Consider the following 20,572-nt stretch of genomic DNA (forward strand, 5'->3'; position numbering starts at 1 on the left):
ATACCTCCTCCATCAAGGCAGCTGGAGACTCAAGGAATAACCTTAATAAAAACCTGAGTGTATGAAGCCATACATTTTTCAAACTACCACAGAGGTCATATTAGAACTTGTTCGTTTTTTTAAAAAAATTTATTTAATTATTTTTTTGGTTTTTCGAGGTAGGGTCTCACTCTAGCTCAGGCTGACCTGGAATTCCCTATGTAGTCTCAGGGTGGCCTTGAACTCACAGTGATCCTCCTTCTGCCTCCTGAGTGCTAGGTTTAAAGGCCTGTGCCACCACATCCAGCTTTTAGATCTTGTTCATTTTAATGGTAGATACTTGACATTGCCCTGTAGGTGAATTTGAGTTGCTGGTATTTCTCTGTTTAAGAAGAAAAGATCAAGAACAATAATATTGCTAATAAAAAAAATAGTTTGCTTAGGACTTGGGAGGTAGGTCAATCTGCAAAGGACCTGAGTTTGGTTCACTATGCCCACATAAAATTTGCTAAGTGTGGTGGTTGTGCACCTAGAATCCCAGTGCTGGGAAGGTGAAGATGGACGGATCCCTGGGGCTCACTGGCCAAACAATGTAGTCTAATTTGTGAACTCCAGGCCAATGAGGGACTTTCTCAAAAGAGGTAGACATCATCCCCGAGGACGACAAATGAGGTTGTCCTTTGGCCTACACATACATACAAGTACACATTCACACTGACACATAGGAGCACACATTCATAAAAAATTGTTTTTAATTAGTAAGGTTTCTTAGTTATGAGTAGAAGGAGCCTACTTTGGTTTCTGCTTTTCTTTAAATTTAATTGCAAAAAAATATAAGATATAACCTAGTATCTTTCTTAACATTTTGCCTAAGTCTTGTCTCATTTTGGAACTGTTTCTTATTTTAACTGTGTGTTCTTTATGCAAGCCTGCTCAGTCTGCATGGTATTAGTGTTTTCAGCCTGTTTTGTATTGATGGCTTCTTATATCTGAGTGTTTATTTAACTGACAACCCTTCTTAAAGTAGTTCATATTGAATTAAATGGTACAACATAATTAGGAATGTTTTCAGAGTATACCTATGATTTGTAATTCCAGCTTATGAAACATTTTCAACATCAGATATTTTTCTCTTGCTCCTATTTATTTAGAAGTGGTACACCATCCCCCAAACGGACATCCGTAGGCTCCAGGCCACCAGCAGTGAGAGGCAGCAGAGACCGTTTTACTGGGGAATCATACACAGTGCTGGGTAAGATAAAAACAGTAGTTTTTTGTGATCTCAGGTTAAGTCATCACAGTCAACACTGGTGGGCTTTCTACTTGTCTAAAGGTTTATACAGTGAAGGGTTCTATAGAAGTTTCTGATACTGAAACCTAATTACGTTGGGAATTTTTTTAAATTGATTTATTATTGATACTTTTAAATCTCTACTTTAAATCACATGGTGATGTTTCATGTATAACCCTTGAGTGGATAGTGAAGTTCTGAAGCATTTCATATTTGTATAAAAATACTAAATATCAGTTATAGTAAGTATTCTACATTTAGCATCTATGTGTTAACATGATAATTTTCACAGAAAGGGAGGCTGAAGCAGGAGGATCATGAGTTTAAGCCTAGCCTAGTTTACTAGTGAGATGTTGTCTCAAAGAGGAAAAAAAAAAAAGAAGAGGGAAAGTCCAGAGAAAATTATATTTTTTGTGCAATTTGTAGAACAAATGATAGGTGAAAGTCTGGTTGACTTGTAAGGGTGAGATGAGTCAAAGTTTCCTTTTCTGATCTTTTGTAGGAGATACTGCTATTGAAAGTGGTCAACATTATTGGGAAGTAAAGGCCCAGAAAGACTGTAAATCCTATAGTGTGGGAGTGGCATACAAAACTTTGGGAAAATTTGACCAGTTGGGAAAGACAAACACTAGTTGGTGTATCCATGTCAACAACTGGTTACAAAACACATTTGCAGCAAAGCATAATAATAAAGTCAAAGCATTGGATATATCTGTTCCTGAGAAAATAGGTGTGTTTTGTGATTTTGATGGGGGTAAGTTTACTTATTTTCTCATGAGTCATTTTACATATTTGCTTGTATTTAAAAATATTTCACTGGTAACTATACACAATAATAATATATGTAAAGTGTTCATTATTTTAAGAGTATGCATAAATGTTAATTTCTTTTCTCTTCCTCTGGTGGTTCTTGATTTCTTGAGAGAACACTGTAGAGAGAAAAAGCAAGTCTAAATAAAGCAGCAACATTAGTACAAGAGAAAGAGACAAAAAGTATCCACAGGAGGCAGGCATGGTGGTGCACGCCTTTAATCCCAGCACTTGGGAAGCAGAGGTAGGAGGATCACTGTGAGTTTGAGGCCAGCCTGGGAATATAGAGTGAGTTTCATGTCAGCTAGGCTAGAATGAGACCCTATCTTGAAACAAAATAAACAAACAAAGGATCCACAGGGGTCAGGATTCAAACCAAGAGAAAGGAGGTATGAGAGAAAAGCTTCACAAAGTGGTTAACAGGCCCAAAGACTGGACAGGAGAGGTGCGATCCTGGTGAAAGATGCTGAGGGGCTCTGAACACTACCGAAGCTGTAGCTCTACGGTGAGTGTGTACTGTGAATAATGGCACCGCTTTAAGTAGTAAAAGCCAGTCAGCAGAATAAAGCTTAAAGATTGCAGAATTTGTGTAGAGTGACTGTAAGAAGGGAGGACGAGATTTTAGCATTTACCATTCTAACAATACTTTTCAATGATAAAATAAACAGTATAGCTGAATGAGTAGAGTAGTGCCAAGTAATGCAGACATTTGAAAACCAGGGGACAGAAACTAGACTTGGGTTTTCCCTTAAGCATGTTTACAGATTTTATGAGAAAGTCAAGCCCAATCCTTATACTTTATAACAAAAAATTGATGACAGTATATGTTTATACACAATGATATGTTAGACTTAATTAGGTGTTATAATTTCTTAATAATAAATGGGACTTTTGTTTCATCTTTTAGGTCAGCTTTCTTTCTATGATGCAAACTCAAAACAGTTGCTGTATTCCTTTAAGACAAAATTTACTCAGCCAGTTCTACCTGGTTTCATGGTTAGTACCCAATTTATATTTTATTTGGTTGGCAACTTTAAGGACATCTATCTGTGCTGTATTGAGAAGGCAAAGTATCTTATTTTTCCTTTGTACTCATCTCCCCTTTCTCAACCCACCATCTCCAAAATTTATGGTTTTCTATGTACCGTCTTCAGTATATTATACTGAAGTCAATACATAAAGATGCACAAATCATAAGCATGCATTTATACAGGGCTGCACTCGACTTTGTTAACTAGCACCTACAGCAAGAAATGTAACATTACCAGAACCTCGGAGGCCCCTATGTCCATCACCATTCCCAAGTGGCTCGTCTCCACCTTGGGTTTTGATACCATCAATTTACTTTGCCTCCTTTTCAATTATAGAGAGACTTGTGCAATATTTTTTGACCCAACTTTTTTGCTCTTTCGAGGTAGAGTCTCACTCTAGCTCAGGCTGACCTGGAATTCACCATGTAGTCTCAGGGTGGCCTCAAACTCTCAGCAATCTGCCTATGTCTGCCTCCCGAGTGCTGGGATTAAAGGCATGAGCCACCATGCCCAACTTTGGCTCAACATTTTGTTTGTGAAAATTGTCCATGTCCTATGTGTTTTTTGTTCATTTATTTAGTTAATTTAGCGGGGTATCCGATTTACTCAACTGCACTCTGATCTATACTCAGCACTGCTGAGAAAGGGAAGGGAAGGGACGGCAGGGGTGGGGGCAGGAGGGAGAAGGGAAAGGAAAAGAGAAAGGGAAGGGAGGGGAGGGGAGAGGAGAGGAAAGGAAAGGAAAAGAAGGGAAAGGAAGGAAAGGAGAGTAAAGGAAAGGGGCAAAGAAAGGAGATAAGAGGGTAGGGCAGGGCAGGGAAACATACAAAAGGGGAAAGGGAAGGGAAGAGGAGGGGAGGGGAGGGGAGGGGAGGGGAGGGGAAAGGAAAGGAAAAGAAAGAAAAGGGGAAAGGGGAGGAGAGGGGAAAGGAAAGGGAAAGTGAAAGGGGAAAAGAAAGAGGAAAGGAAAGAGGAAAGGAAGGGGGAAAGGAGAGGAGAGGTGAAAGGAAAGAGGAAAGGAAAGAGGGAGGGAAGAAAGGAAAAGAATGAAAGGAAGGAAAAGAGAGAGAAGAAAGAAAGAAGACCCAATGTGTATTCACAATGTGACTTTTATACTCTGGCAGGTCTCATAGTGTTTCCCAGCACTATGATAGCTAGCCAGCAGGAAGCTGGCTTCCATCTCAGTTCCAGCTTGATTTCTCAATGTCATATGACTACAGCCTGTGGTGTCTTCAGCATAGGGTCTTACCAATCTAGCTGTGCTGTATAAGCAAATGTTTTTGGCAATGGCCTGCATTGTTTTAGGGGCCTTGTGTCCTCCCTGACCAATAGCTCATTGTGGGGTGACCCAATTCTGGCTTTTTAAAAAAAAGTTGCCAAACTTATATCCATCACATATTTTAGGGTCATTTTTCCTATTAGCCACTCAGGGATAAAACATATGGAATTCAGAAAAGTTATATTTTTACCAATTCTTAGCTTTTTTAGTTTTGTAAAACATTTTTAATTTGAGTGTATCTCATGGTGATATTTATTGAACTTATATACTGTTTTTAACTGCAAATAATTATATGATAATTAAACATTTTGTCATATCAGATGCTTTAGGAAATTGTTTTAAACTTAATTTTTTCCTCTAACTTGAAGCCTTAGTTTTACTAACACAGCAAATAATTATCTCGTACATAAAATTGGTTTAAAAAATTTTATCTGTTTGCATATGTGTGTGTCTACACATGTATACTTGTGCACTAAGAATCTCTTAGAAATGCAAAGGGGAAAGTGCAGGGGGAGGGAGGGTATTACCATGGGATTTTTTTTATCATCATGGAAAATGTTAATAAAAATTAAAAAAAAAAAAAAGAAATGTCTTCTCCTCCTTTAAGTGGGAAGCTGGGGAGTTGAACCTGGGCCATCAGACTGCAATTAAGCACCTTTAGCCACTGAGCTACCTCTGTAGGCCCCATAACATTGATTTTTTTTTTTTTCCTGGGTTTTCAAGGTAGGGCCTTGCTCTCGCCCAGACTGACCTAGAATTCACTCAATAGTCTCAAAGGTGGCCTTGAACTCACAGCAATCCTACCTCTGCCTCCCAGGTGCTGGGACAAAAGGCATGCATCATCATACCCAGCTAACACTGATTTTTTTTAATACTTTACTTATTTATTTGAGAGAGAGAAAGAGGCAGAGAGAATAGCCATGCCAGGGCCTCCAGCAGCTGCAAACGAACTTCAGATGCATACCCCACCTTTTGCATCTGGCTTATATGGGTCCTGGGAATCAAACCTGGGTCCTTTGACTTTGCAAACAAGCACCTTAAACACTAAGCCATCTCTCCAGCCCAAGGTTTATTTTTAAAGCCATGTTCATTGAGGTATAATTTCCATATAGGATTGTCAGCTCTGTGAATTTTCTCAGATGATAGTTATATAATCCCTAAGCAAAAGGTAGAACATTTCCAGTACCATAGAAATTTCTGCTGTGCTCCTGTATACTTGATCATTCCCACCACAACCAGCCCAAACAATAAGTAAACCATGATCATCCCTATAGTTTTGACTCTTCAAGATGTCATATAGAGTACTGAAGAGATGGCTCAGCAGTTAAGAGAGCACTTGTTACATAAGCATGAGGGCTAGAGTAGATTCTCCAGCACCCATATAAAAAGCTGAACATGGGTGGACGGGCTGAGTGAGATGAGATAGAAGGATTGCTAGGAATCCTTGGTCAGCAGTTCAACCAAGAAGCAGGAGATCCAGATTCAGTTACGGTCTCAGAAGTAAGGTGGAAGAGTGATAGAACAGGGCACCAACATCTTCCCCTGGCCTCTGCAGCAGGCACATGGGGTATATATCAAAACTAAAAGTAAGAATAAAAGAAGAATGTCACATAATTGGACTTGCGTAGGATGTAGCCTTTCAGTTTTGTGGCATAATACATTAGACATATGTCCATATTTCTGAGTGTGTCAGTACCTCTTCTCACTGCATTTTAGATTTGTATGGGTGAGTTGGTGGTTTTGCAGTGCCTAACATTAAAGCCAGGGCCTGTGTATGCTAAGCAAGCTCTTTGCCTCCAAGCTACATATTTATGGGCAAATATCTCTCTGTAGTTCAGGTTGGCCTTGAATTTAAATATCTAGGCTTGCCTTGGACTCACAGTCCTCTTTCCTCTGCCTCCCAAGTGCTGGGATTATCATTGTGTACCATCATTCCTGGCCTGTTCCACGGTTCTATTGACTGGTACAAGTCAACAGTTGAACTTTTTCCACGTTGGGGCACTTAGGATTAAGCCATTATGAGCATTCACATATGAAATTTTATGTGACCGTAGGGTTTTATTGCTATTAGTAATTACCTAAAAGTAGTAGGGTTGCTCAATCAGGTATGTATAGCTTTATTAGAAATTACCAAATGTTCTCTAGTACTATGTTAGTGTTACTACCAGCAGTATATGAGAATCTATCACATCTTTGCTATTATATGGTATTGTCAGATTTTTCTTGTTTTCCTTAAGCTGTTTTAGTATGCTTATTGGTGATATTTCATTGTGATATAGTGATATTTCATTGTGTTTCTGTGTTTGTAATGACAGATGATGTTGAACATCTTTTCATGGGCTTGTTTGCCACTTGTGTCTTTTCTTGGTGAAGAATGTGTTATAATGCTCTGTTGTTTTGGTAGACATTATTATTTGTATTGTGGAGTTTAAGAATTCTTTATAAATGTTGAAACAAGTTCTTTACTAATGTGATGTTGCAGTTTGTTGTTTGCTTCTTTGCTTTCTAGATATCAAGTACAATTTTTCATGAGACATGAAGCCAAATTATCTCATTTTTTCATTTATCTATAATGCTTTACCTAACATGATGTAATAGATTTTTTATTAGGCTTCTCCTTCAAGTTTTATAATTTTACCTTTAACTATTTGATCTATTTTGAATTAATTTTTATATATGCTTGGTTTAAGTTTCATTTTTTCACACATGAATATTCAGTTTTTCTAGTACCACTTACTAACAAAACTACCCTTCTCTAGAATGTTTTGACTTTGTACTTCTATGCTAGATGTTTTGAGTAAATATTTTTCTAAGTCACTTAATTTAAAAAATTTACTTAATATTTTTTATATCTGTAAATTAATGTTCCAGTTTGAGAGTTTAACTTTACCACACCTACTAGTCTTAATTGCAAACTATATAGTTATTAATTTCACAGTGAGTATTTTCTTTGGGACAGTATTGTCCTTAGTATGTTGGATGTGAGAATGGAACTACTTAAGCAATTTCTAGAATTTTCCTTTCTTTAAGACCATATCAGCTCTGTACATGGTAGCTGGTTGCTGATTAATATAAAGGGTCCATATTTTCCTTCTTTCTTCTCTTTTTTTTTAAATTTAATTTATTAGTTTTTTTTTCAGCAAATACAGGCAGTTTGGTACCATTGTTTAGGCTCATCCATGATCTACCCCCTCCCAATGGACCCTTCTTATTGATGTAAATGGGTCGTGCCTTCTTATTGATGTAAATGGGTCGTGCATTGTGGAGTTAGCACACAGTTATTGGTATGATAAATGTCTCTGCATATCATGACCCAACATGTGACTCTGACATTCTTTCCACCCCCTCTTCTGCAAAATTTCCCTGAGCCATGTTGGGTTCATTTTTGGTCTGCTTCAGTGCTGAGGTGTTGGGGGCCTCTGAGGCTCTGGCACTCTGATTTGGTAGGAGTTGATTTTTCTCTGTGTTGGTCTCCTTCCCCTTTGTGCTGGTATCCGGTTCATCAGGAAAACAGCACCCTTGCTTGTTTCGCCAATTTTCCTTAGTTTCAGTTGGGCCCCTTTTGAGGTATGTTGGGGCAGCTCTCTCCTTAGGATCTGCATCTATCTGAAAAAGAGAAGCAGATTCTCCAACGGAGATTAAGTTAGCACCCGGAAAATTGAGATAACACTTACTTTTTTGATAGAGAGTTTAATAGGTGTAGGCCCTCTTGGACCCTATGATTGATGGTAGCTTGTTGTTGGAGAGTGGGCTTATGTTTGGATATGGTTCTGACTTGTTTCCCAGCTCCAGCTATGGGTCCCGTACCACTGAGGGGATCAGTTAGCCAAATCAAGAGCAGTTGGCTCCCCACCATGGCTGTGTGCCACTATTGCACTTGTGTGAGCATCACACCAGTTTATTTGTTGCTAATTAGGTTAGACCATGAGTTGCTTGGACAGATATTAGTCATTTCCCCCAGTCGCCAATGTAGCACCTTCTGGCACTAGACACGCTGACTGTCTGGGGACTGACTCTCTCCTGGCTTCCAGGCATGCTGTTCCATTTTACGTGTCAGCTGCAGATGGTGTCTTCAGCAATAGGGTCTTACCACTGACCTTTGGTGGGTCATCAAGTACTCTGACAGAAGTCTGTCATTGTTTTAGGAAACTTTTAGGTTTCTCTGATCAAAAGCTCATTCATTGTGGGTGATAGCCCCATGCTGGTAGTGGGGGTTACAGGTCAGTGCCCACTAAGAAAATGAGGAAAAACATAACTAATATACAAGAGTTAAAGAGAAGGGAGAGAGGGGAGAGGAGGAGAGGGAGGGAGGGAAGATGTAGAAGGTTTAGGTTAGTCTTGATCCTACCCGCTCCAGTGTCTTGTGGTTCAGGTGTTTCCTGTAAGGGTCTAGTGAAGGTTCAGCCATTTGGTCTGCCTTTTAGGAAGTAGTAGCTTATGGTACCATTGCCGTTTGGGTGTCCTAAATTTATGCTATACATTATTGAATAATAGTGTTCTGTTTCATGAAGCAGTTTTATTGTTCATAAACTCGCTTATGGTTTTGGTAATTAGTGGAATTAGTTGGTCATCTAGAGATGGTTATTTGCATTTTTCTTCTAAGTCATTCTTAAAGAATTGTAAGTGTTCTTACTGTAGCAATAAGAAAAAAACCAGTGGCTTTTACTGATAACAGATGTTCAATTCCTACAATCTAGAACCACATCTCATTATTACAACAAACAGCAATGACTGGGGTAAGAAAGTTGGTTGATTTTGCTTGTTTTTTATTTATTTATTTATTTATTTTTTTTGTGCATGTCCCTTGCTCATGGAGGTTAAGAGTCAGTAATGACAGCCACTATTGTTTGCCTGTATCAACCCGGCAGAGTTTGTAATGTGTACTCCTGAGCTCCCTTTCTTGGGTGCAGCTTCTGTAGCTTCTGCTACCAGAAGACTTCCATTGCCCCCTGTGGTTCCAAAGGTCCTGAGTTAGTGAGTTTCCTCTTAGCTCAGGTGTGAATGTTGTCAGTGGAACTTGTTGATGTATACATGTGTCATTTTGCCTTTCAAATGGAAATTTAAGAATCACTGGTGTTACAATTTGGTTGAAGTCTAATTGAGGCTTTGTTTTTGCCTTTTTCTTAGGTTTGGTGTGGTGGACTATCTTTGAGTACTGGGATGCAGGTTCCAAGTGCTGTACGAACACTTCAGAAGAGTGAAAACGGAATGACTGGTTCCACTAGCAGCCTGAACAACATTACTCAGTAATGTGTGCTCAGAATATGTTCCCTTCCTCTTTGACTGAGTGGCCTTTACTGTGCATTTATTAACACAGGCACTTGTGAATGCTCGAAATCAGGTTGGCTATGTTTTGCTTTGAGGTTCAGCATCTGTTAGTTTAAGCGCCTACTATGAAGGAGACCCAGGAGTCTGCAGTGGCACAGAAGAAGCAAACAAGAGATGGATGCTCTCATGGGGAATGGAGAAGAGTTCATGTTTAAATGTGAACTAGTCCTGTGAACCTACTGAACTTGTTTGGGTTTTTAAACAGTTTGGCTCTCCTAGTCGAGTTATTTCATATGATGACCCTAGGATCTGGGCTGGAAAGCTTTTAAAGCTTGCCATCCTTTCTCCCTGCAGTCTTGTTCTTGTCTCATCTTTACCTGTTACCTGGTTCTTACACTGACACTTTAGAAAGCATTGACTAGGGATGATAGAAAAGTTTTCTTATAGTGGTTTATTTTCTCCTTTTATAAATAAGTTGAGTTTTGCTAAATTGACTTATTTATTTACTAAATTTGTATCATTTTTCACCTGTTAAAGTATGGTGATGTTTCTCCTGTGGTTATAACTCAAAATATGGGGCAATTGGAAATAATTTAAACGGCTCAAAATCACCTCAGTTTTGGTTCTGTGCTCGCTGTACTGATACAGTGGCCAAGTAGTGCACCATGCATGCTGCTGTTGAACTAGACCTGCATTCTACTGCTAGGATGATAGATAGGGAAGATTTTAAAAACTTGTTTTCTGATTTTGTTCTCTAATTTAATCCCCTTTTTAATAGTTATTTTTGATAAAATTTTCCACAGATTTGTCACTGATTGTAATTATTGCTGATTCTTAAAACTATTACTAGTAAGAATGAAAGTTTAGTAAATCCTACATTAATCGATTTTATCTAAGAAGAAAAGGGTACAAAGGGATGTGTCTAAAATTACTATTTATTGAAATAATTTATATCTTCTTATGTAAGATATGGAATGGTTTAAACAACTGTTTTGGAAAGTCTGCCTGTGTCTTAACTGACACATGAGGCTTTTGAGTAACAATCTGAAGGTTATTTTTTCTCTGTCTTTTTGCTACATTCATTTGCTTTCTAAAGAGTATGATTCTTCAAAAAATAACCACTGGAATTTTTCCCATACCTAGGGAAATCTGTGAAACAGTGAGTAAAATCTGTGTTAAGTAGAAACCCAATTTTTAAAAATTGATTTAAATGTTTAGATCTAAAACTGTGAGTCATACTGTAAGTTATACAGGATTTTAAAAATGACTTCAGATTTTTAAATAAATGGGAATGTGTATGTTTCTTAATTTTTGAAACTTTTCTCTCATTTTAAACTGAATTTCTTTGGCTATGAAAACCTTGCCCCCAGAAGTGACCATTATCACTTACACTTGAGCTGCTTTCTATATAAGGCTTATGTAATAGTAATAGTTCATTCCCACTTAAAATTTACTATTATTGATATGACTTTTGCCTTTGATGTTACATAGTGACCTAAGATATTCTTTCCAAGACAACAAATGTCTACTACGGTCTGATAACATGTTGGTAAATTTGAAACAATTATAAAGCAGCTTACAGACTAAAGTATGTTATTGGTCTTTCAATTCCAAAGCAATATTTTACTTTATATTCCTCATCCTTTGAACAAAAAATTTGGGGTTTTGACTCCCCATACAAGAGCTATTCTAGGACTTAAAGAAATAGGATTTTATTCCCTTTCATAGACTAAAACTTGAAAGTATTAATTTATGACAGTTGCTTCATGTAACTACACAGTATATTTTAGCAAAAATGATATGGAAAAAGCCAGGTGTCCTTGTATAGATTTTTTTACTATTATGTCTTGCATAATTGTGTCTTCTCATTTATTCAGTGCCTTTTTCCTCTAAGCATGCTCAGTGGTGACTAAAATTGAAGCCAGGCATCATTATATTGTAGTGGTGAGGGCTTTCTATTGTGGGGGTAAGGGGAAAAGGTAGTATTAATCAGGAGCCTGGGGAGTGCATATGATTTTTTTTCTTGTCCTCATTCCGTCATTTGAAATTTCTTGTATACAGTTTTCTAACATTCATTTGGGAAATATATAAATGTCACTGGGGAAGGTTTGATTTCTCAGCATCTTTGTAGTCAAAAAGGAATAAATTCAGGTTCTGAGCTTCTCAACACTTCTAATACTTGGAATGAGATTATACCTTCATTGCTTCAAAATAAGCAGCTAGCATTTTCCCTTTATAATTCTTCTTAGGTATTTCTAAAATTAAAGAACAAAATGTATAGTATTTTAGTTTGTTTTAAGAATTTTCAGGTTGTTAAATGGAGAAAAATACTCTCATTTCCAAATTAAAGATGATTAAATATAGTGCCTACTTAAATAGTCTCAAAATAAGGTAACCATGAACTTGATCATAATTAATATTCTCATTAATATCAAATTCTAAAAACAATACTGAGCTCTGAGCTGGAGAGATGGCTTAGTAGTTAAGGCGCTTGCCTGAGAAGCCTGAGGGCTCATGTATTACTCTCCAGGTCCCATGTAAGCCAGATACAGTGACACAAGCATGCAATGTCACACATGGACACAAGGGGGAACACACATCTGGAGTTCAATTACAGTGGCCTGAAGCCCTGGTGTGACAATCCCCTTCCCCAACAAAAGGCCAGTCTATTGGGCTTGCCTCAAAAATACACACACACACACACACACACACACACATTGAGCTTTTTGGCTCAGCTTAATACATTGTGGAAAGCTGTAACCCCTTTCAAGCATTCTTTGTCACCTTACCTTTACCTTTGTTTTCACAGATCAAACATGACTGTTTTCTGTAAAAGAAATGCACAAGAGGTTAACTGTGCTGGATATATCATAAGGGTAAAGCCTTACATGTTATAAAAACATGCATTAAGTATCGCATTTCCCATCTAGTAGTTGAATCCAAGCCAGTATTAAATTGGATCTGGAAATGAAGGCTGTACCTTAAGCACTTTAGAAAAGGATTTTTCTTCTACAGTTCATTTTGACACAGTTGGTTATGTCACATCTTTCAACTTTTGGTGAATATGTGTATGCCAAGCATTTAATGACTAATGCACATAGGAATATAATTAACAGTAGTTCTTTGAATATTCCAGGTATAAGTAAACAAAGTATTAAGGGATTTTCTATCTATACATGGGTTTCATTGATGACATTTTTACTGTTAGGACAGTGAACTACTGATATACAGTTAAACTTGGTCTTCTCACCCTGTTCTAAAAGTAATTTCTCTCTGTGTTATATAAAGTGTCATAGTGACTTCAATTACTTACGTACTTATGAAACTAAACCATCAATAATATCATGTATAATTTGAACATTGGTGATTAATCCTTGGTATAAATAATAAAAGTGAATATTTGTAATGAAATATTTTAATTAGGCCAAGATAATCTATTTCATGACTCACATAGAATGATTACTTTTTTATATACCTTTTCCATAAAATTATATCTATTATATATTTTCATTTTCTTTTAAAATAGAAAAATTGAGAAGGAATACATAAATTATATTCCAAAGAGTATTAATTCAAAGTATGGACGTCTTACTATAAAACATATTATTCTGGGCTAAAAAGTTAACTATTTCCTTCCTATTCCTCAATATTTTTAAAGCATATTTGCCAGATGGGATTCTTTTTATTGAATAATTCATGCCAGTAATACAGCACTCAAAAATTGATTGCTTTGTTTTCACATTTCCAAAACTAAGAAAGTTTTGTTTACTGTATATACCTTGTTCTACTCTTGAGCTGTGTGATATACTTCATTTAAAAAATGTTTTGTTAATATGGCATTACATTTTTAAGTACACTTGTTACATATTGTTTTAACAAAAAGCAGCCCTCAGCTTAGCTGCTTATAGTATAGTAATATATTAATACTTCACTTTTATAGAGTCCAATGATGTGGGTCTGGAAAAGTTTCTTTCTTGATATACGTTCTTTCATTGAAATGTATGATCAGTATAAATTTACTCAGTATCTTAAGTAATCATAATTTTTTTGTTGTCTTAAACCAAAATGTATCTTTTATAATAGCAGTACTGGAATATTATACTAGGTGATGATCCTTCTCTTCAGTCACCACAGCAAGATTACCTCATGTTCAGAACATTTTCAGTTGTGTGTACAGCTCACAGTGTTCATATTCTGCAGTTGTTGGTAATGCTTATGTCAGTATTTTGTTACCTGGAATGTATGGTTAACCTGATTTTTTTCAAAACCTAAAGTTTTGAATTAGTTGGAATTTAAATGGATTACATTTCTGTTGTTAGCATTAAAAGATTTTTATTGGACATACCATATAAAGGTGAATATTGGCTTAGTAAGTAATACCAGAAATGACCATCATATTTCTATCCTGATGACACTATACTTAAAAGAACATTTGCTATTTATGGGTCGATACAAGGTACTGACTTTTGATGTAATAATTTAAGCTTTCTTTGTTTAAAATTATGTATTTTCTTAATGGTGCCCAGTCAATAAAAGTTGTTTTGTAAGAATAAACTCATAGAAGACTTTGTGGTATGTAGAGCAAAAGGTAGGTGAATGTGTTTGCCTTGGCTTGGAACTTAAGTTTGGACTACTTTTAAATAACTCAAATTCTAAGTGACTGGTAACAGGCATTTTATTATTGTTGGAACTTTTTGGAGAACACAGGGCCATTTGTTTTAGCATTTCCAATGTCTCTATGGTACCAAAGCACTAAGTCGAAATTACCTTTTAAGGAAGATGCTGTAAAAAAATAATCAAATTTATATAACTGAGTCATACTATGACATGTATAGTAGCTAAATTTTTGGAGTAACTCAGTTAAAAGCTACTAGTCTTTAAAATATCCATATATTATGTAAAAATATTTTATTAAAACTAATCACTGTAGCTCTGTCATATACTAGATCTGTTACATCTTTGTAAATCACTCGTTACCTTTGAGCCTCTATTGCCTTACTTAAAATATTTGTAACTTGTTCAGCCTACCTCACAGGGCTGTTGTGAGGATTAAAATTAAATGGGATGTATGAAACTGCTTCAGTAACAGTGAAGTCCTGTGTGTGAGTAAATAATAGCTTTAAGTGTTCAGATACTTCTATTGCTGTTTACTTTGCAAAAGCATATACTCAAAGTGGTATCACCAGTGATTGCAAATGTGATTTAAGAATAGAACTCCTGTTTAAATGCTCTTTACTGTTAATTTTGTTCTGCATGGTTTATAGGTGAGATTTTGTTTGTTTGTTTGTTTTGTCTTTTCTCATCTATTCCAGGGTGTTCTGGAGCTATAAAATTTCTTCCATAGCATTAATGTGTTAGTATATAGTTAAAGCATAAAGAAATTAAGCTCCTTTTCCATCTAGAAATTGCACTTTCAATGTAGAACTGCTTTGTGCCATATGCAAAGTGAATTTGGCCTAAAGTGTTCTTTCCAGACAACCTAGTAGTTCAGCAGTTGGTCATCATTGGAAAGAAACTTGACAGCATTGTTCAAATATCTTTTTTTTTTTTAAGACGAAGTATTTCAAAACCTTGTTAGTTGACATAAGTATCATTTATTATTATTCTTACCTGCTTGTTTGAATTGGACTTACTAAATGGTTTACAAGTTATCTTAATCTTTTAATCTGCAGATTTTGGTATGTCTATTACCTGGACATGATTTTGCTATGCAGTTATAATAATGAGAATTCTGATTCCTCAGGTTTAATTCTACGCTATGGATGAAGACCATTAATAAACTACATATGATGTATTCAGTGCTGCAAGAGAGTGTTTTAATGAGCACATTGCCTCATGTTTCTTTGAAACAAGACAAGGCCTTTCAATTTTTTTGTTTTACTTTAAACTAGGGTATTCAAACGAGAGTAACTTGTATGTTGAAATGATTGTATGTTCTACTTAGAATGTTCGGTTATGTCTTTACAAAACCACCTGTATTAGCTCATTTAAAAATTAAACTTTTGTCCATGCCTTCTTCTGAGATCATTGCTTGTTTTTGTTTATCACCTGTTATTTCAAATATCTAACTTTAGTTTTTTATTGAGTATTAGAATATTTAAATAGTCATAGTCCCTTAGCCTAAAATATTTTAGAGCTGTGTCATTTAACAAAATTTTACGTGTTGATGGAAAGTTCTTGATTTGCAATCTAATAGATTAGCCACAGGGAACTACTGAGTAATACACTAAAGAACTGAATTAATTTTTATTAATTTAAATGTAAGTTCTGCTGCTTTGTACAGTACAGATACAGTTGGTAAATGAAACATGCTAAGTTATGAATTTAGGTTCTGTCTTTGAAGCTTGTCACATCATGGGTCATTTTGGTTGAGGGTCTCTGAGAGTTAGACTTGGAACCTAGACATGTTTAAAACTTTTATTCTAAACCCTAAAAAAATTAGAAGAAAAAAAGATCAACCAATGATAAAATGAAGCTAGATAAGACCCTTGTAAGTTCATTACTTTTTTTTTTTAATTTAATTTATTAGTTTTCTTTTCAGTAAATACAGGCAGTTTGGTACCATTATTTAGGCTCATCTGTGATCTGCCCCCTCCCATTAGACCCTCCTTATTATTGAAAATGGGTCGTGCATTGTGGAGTTAGCCCCCAGTTATTAGTATGATAAATGTCTCTGAAAATCATGACCCAACATGTAACTCTGACATTCTTTCCGCCCCCTCTTCCGCAAGATTTCCCTGAGCCATGTTGGGTTCATTTTTGGTCTGCTTCAGTGCTGAGGTGTTGGGGGCCTCTGAGGCTCTGGCTCTCTGATTTGGTAGGAGTTGATTTTTCTCTGCATTGATCTCCTTCCCCTTTGTGCTGGTATCCAGTTCACAGGAAAACATCACCCTTGCTTATTTCGCCAGTTGTCCTTAGTTTCAGTTGGGCCCCTTCTGAGGTAGGTTGGGGCAGCTCTCTTCTTAGGATCTGCATCTATCTGGAAAAGAGAAGCAGATTCTCCAACGGAGAGTAAGTTAGCACCCAGAAAATTGAGATAACACTTAAGTTCATTACTTTTTTGATGATTTCTCTTGAATATGTATTCACAAGCCAGTATTCACTATAGATTTAGATAGTAAAATACAAACTTTGTGATTATAAATTAGGATGAACCTGGAGGCAGATTTCTTTTCATTTGTGGTTGCTAGGCAAAGAATTGGCACCACAAGTCCAAGTTATCTCAACAGAATAGGCTACCAGAAATATGGAGGCACAATGTTCTGATTCACTTTATCTATAAACTACCATGTATGTAGTGGTCTAGATAAACTGTGTATATTTCCCCAACACATATGTTAACACTACATATTCTAGTCATTTTTCTCATCACTGTGACCAAATATCGGATGAAGCAGGGTATGAATGGATTTACTTTGATTCTGTTTTAGTCAAACGTGGCATGGAATGCATGGTGGCATAACCAACTTTCCAGCGGTAGCAGTAGCATGAAATTGCTCACGTACTAGCAGATCAGGAATAGGAGACATTGATGCCCAGCTAGAACCAGACAGAGGCGATGGCCTCTAAAACTCACCTCCATCCCTTGGAAGTCCACTTCCTCTAGCTAGGCCTTACTTCCTATAGGTTCTATAAGCTCCCAAACAGTGCCACTAACTGCTCACAGGAGCCTGTGAAAAACATTTCACATTCAAAGCATAACATGTAGCACATGACAGTTGGTCTCAGCTTTTTCCTTAGAAAATCATGTAGATGCAGTTACCTTCTCATTATTGGGACAAAAACCTGACCAGAGGAAAGAATTGATTTCAGGCTTACAACTCCATCATGTTAGAGGAAGCTGGCTCACTTCATCACACCTACAACAAAGAGAGTAAAGAGCAGCCGGAGCTCAAGCTAGCTCTGAACACACATTAGGGCTGGACTCAAGATCTGTCCTCTGTGACACACCTCCACCATGACTCCACCTGCTGGTGACTAAGTAGGAAGCTTAATCAAAAATACCTAAAGCAGGCATGGTGGCACACACCTTTAATCCCAGCACTTGGGAGGCAGAGGTAGGAGGATCTGTGTGAGTTCAAGGTCACCCTGAGATTACATAGTGAATTCCAGGTCAGCCTGGGTTAGAGTGAGACCCTACCTCGGGGAAAAAAAAAAAAACAAAAAACGGTACCTGTGGCTATGGAGGACAAACACACGACTATTCTGTCCAGGTTTCTTATTGATTGGGTCATCAATATGATATGGAGTGTTAGGGGTTCAGGAATAGTCCTTGAACCTCAAACCCTAGGTTCAGGTTTGCATTTAACCAAAGAATTGGGCAAACCAAACTGGGAAGGATAATTATAAAATTTATTCAGGAAAGTAGAAAACCAAGAGAAGGAAAATGAATATACCTACATGGTCTGAGAGTGCATGTGGGCCTAGAAGAAACGTGAAAAGAGATTTAGCAAGAAAAGAAAAGGAAGTACACAGAGCTCCAGCCATGTACAGGGCAGGAAGGGGCAGAGAGCCCATGTGGGAGTAAGGGGGCCAGCTAAGCCCAGACGACGGTAGCTTACCAGAACTTCAAAGTTCAGGAGCCAGCCCAGAGAACTTCCCCTTCCCTAGCAAGCATTTGTAATTTATGGTGGTGGGCCCTACCTTCCAGCTCAGGTGAGCCATAGGATCAGCTGATTGGTCTGGGCTAGACATTGGCTCAAGAAGATGTAGCCATGATGCCAAGTTCTGGGGGCTGAATTTACCAACCACAATGTCAGGATTAGATTTAAATTTGAGGAAAGAGGAGCTCTCTCCCAGAAGGGGCTTGGGTTCTTTGTGAAGCAGATCTAGGGAAGAGATAAGAAGTTAGAGCATATTTTGATGGACAGCGAAGTAGAGACTGCAAGGATAGGCTCAGAGATATTCCTGCTTTTTACTTTCTGAGGCCCAGTCATACTAAACTACCTAACAAAGCTACCTTATTACCTCACAGCACAATTTGTTTAGGCTCAAGGTTACCATAACAGGCATTGATTATATAGTACTTCCTTATAACCCTACACCACTGATAAAACAGGAAAAAGTGGGCTGGAGAGATGGCTTAGCGGTTAAGCGTTTGCCTGTGAAGCCTAAGGACCCTGGTTCGAGGCTGGATTCCCCAGGATCCATGTTAGCCAGATGCACAAGGGGGCGCACACGTCGTTGCTGGAGGCCCTGGTGTGCCCATTTTCTCTCTCTCTCTCTCTCTCTCTCTCTCTCTCTCTCCCTCCCTCCCTCCCTCCCTCCCTCCCTCCCTCCCTCCCTCCCTCCCTCCCTCTTTCTGTCTGTCGCTCTCAAATAAATAAATAAAAAATAATAATAAATTTAAAAAAATTGAGCTCACGCCTTTAAAAAGAAAAGCAGGAAAAAGTCCTCCAATCGTATGCATACTATGCCACCATGAATGTGTGCATGCACATAAGACCTGACCCCTACACTTGAAGGAGAAAAATGACTGTATCTGCTTTGTCTTCATGATCCTTTACCGGAGTCAGGAAAATTAAAGGGACATGTGATGGGAAAAGAGCCCCTCACCTGGGATATTGTTTCTTACTAACAAAGTCAAGAATTTCAACAAAACTAACAAAAGGATAGATCACTTATAGAGACATTAATCCTTTTTCTGAAATAGACCTCAAGAATGTTAAAGCACAAATGACTAGTAAGTACTTTTAAAAAGTGCTTAACATCCCTAGCCTTCAGGGAAATGCAAATTAAAATGATTTTGAAATAGAATCTTACCCCAGCCAGAATGTCTATCATCAAAAACACAACAAATGCTGACAAGGATGTGTGGAAAGAGGAATCTTTATCTGCTGTTGCTGGGAGTGCAAACACAGCCACTATGAAAATCAGTATGGAGGTGTGTTTTAAAGTGAGAACTAGAATTCCCATACAACGCATTTATGCCATTTCTGGCCATATAGCTGAAGGACTTCACAGTCTACTACAGAGACACTTGCACATCCATGTTTTTTGCTGCTCTGTCATAGCTTAAGTTTGGAATCAGCCAAGATGCCCACCGACTGATGAATGGATAACTACAATGTGGTATATGTGCACAAAGGAATTCTACTCAGCTGTATGGAACATGAAATTTGCAGGAAAATGGGTGGATCTGGAAATCATATTAAGTGAAGTACAAACACCAAAACCACATGTTCTTCCATATATGCAAGTCTTGGCTTGTAGTAGTGTAAGAGGGGCAATAGGATATGTAAAGAGCTGGGAAGGTGGCTCAGCAGTTAAGGGTGCTTCTTGCAAAGCCTCCATCCTGGGTTCAATTCCCCAGTACCCATGTAAAGCTAGATGTACAAAATGGCACATGTATCTGTGCCTATTTGTTGCAGTAGCGAGACCCTGGCACACCCATTCTCTCCCTCTTTCTCACAATAGAAAAAAAAAAACATTTTTAATCCTGTAAAGGTAGAACTGTAGCCAAGAGCAAGTATAAAGAAATAAGCAGAAGCCTGGCATGTGTGCTGGCACTTTTAATCCCAGCAGGAGGTTAAAGTGGGAGGATTGCTGTAAGTTGGAGGCCAGCCTGGACTACATAAGGCATTCCAGGTCAGCCTGGGCTGGAGTGAGATCCTACCTTGAAAAACCAGAGAGTGAAAGTTGGGGGAAAGTGAGGGAGGGAAGAAGAGGAAGCTGGAACAGAAGTGAGGGAAGGGCAAAAGTACTGGGAGAGGGAAGTGGGAGGTGGGGGAAGTGGGAATGGGAGGGGGCATAGGAATCAACAAAACAAATTGTATTTGAAAATGACAGAATCAAATATGCTTGTGATGATTTAGTTCTACCTAGCTAGCACTCTTCTCTAACCCCTAAACCGAAACAATGCCATTCATTGCATTTACAAAAGGAAATTCTTTCACACGACAGAAATAATGTAAA

The 20,572-nt window shown here is 37.6% G+C and overlaps 1 protein-coding gene across 3 annotated transcripts in view; it reads left to right on the forward strand.

Moving 5' to 3' along the window:
- Fsd1l (fibronectin type III and SPRY domain containing 1 like) overlaps window positions 1–12,239 on the forward strand; it is a 106,734-nt gene extending 94,495 nt beyond the window's left edge. For 2 of the 3 annotated variants that reach the window (XM_045160484.1, XM_045160491.1), the window contains 4 exons: window positions 1,131–1,231; window positions 1,773–2,024; window positions 2,988–3,076; window positions 9,518–12,239. In XM_045160484.1, coding sequence (XP_045016419.1) covers window positions 1,131–1,231; window positions 1,773–2,024; window positions 2,988–3,076; window positions 9,518–9,640 — 565 coding nt within the window. In that variant the 3' untranslated portion in view covers window positions 9,641–12,239. The remainder of the gene's footprint in view (window positions 1–1,130; window positions 1,232–1,772; window positions 2,025–2,987; window positions 3,077–9,517) is intronic. The other variant, XM_004656979.3, reaches the window with a different exon arrangement.
- The last annotated feature ends 8,333 nt before the right edge of the window (window positions 12,240–20,572 follow it).

This window comes from Jaculus jaculus, chromosome 1, assembly GCF_020740685.1.
Source record: "Jaculus jaculus isolate mJacJac1 chromosome 1, mJacJac1.mat.Y.cur, whole genome shotgun sequence".
Classification (NCBI taxonomy): domain Eukaryota; kingdom Metazoa; phylum Chordata; class Mammalia; order Rodentia; family Dipodidae; genus Jaculus; species Jaculus jaculus.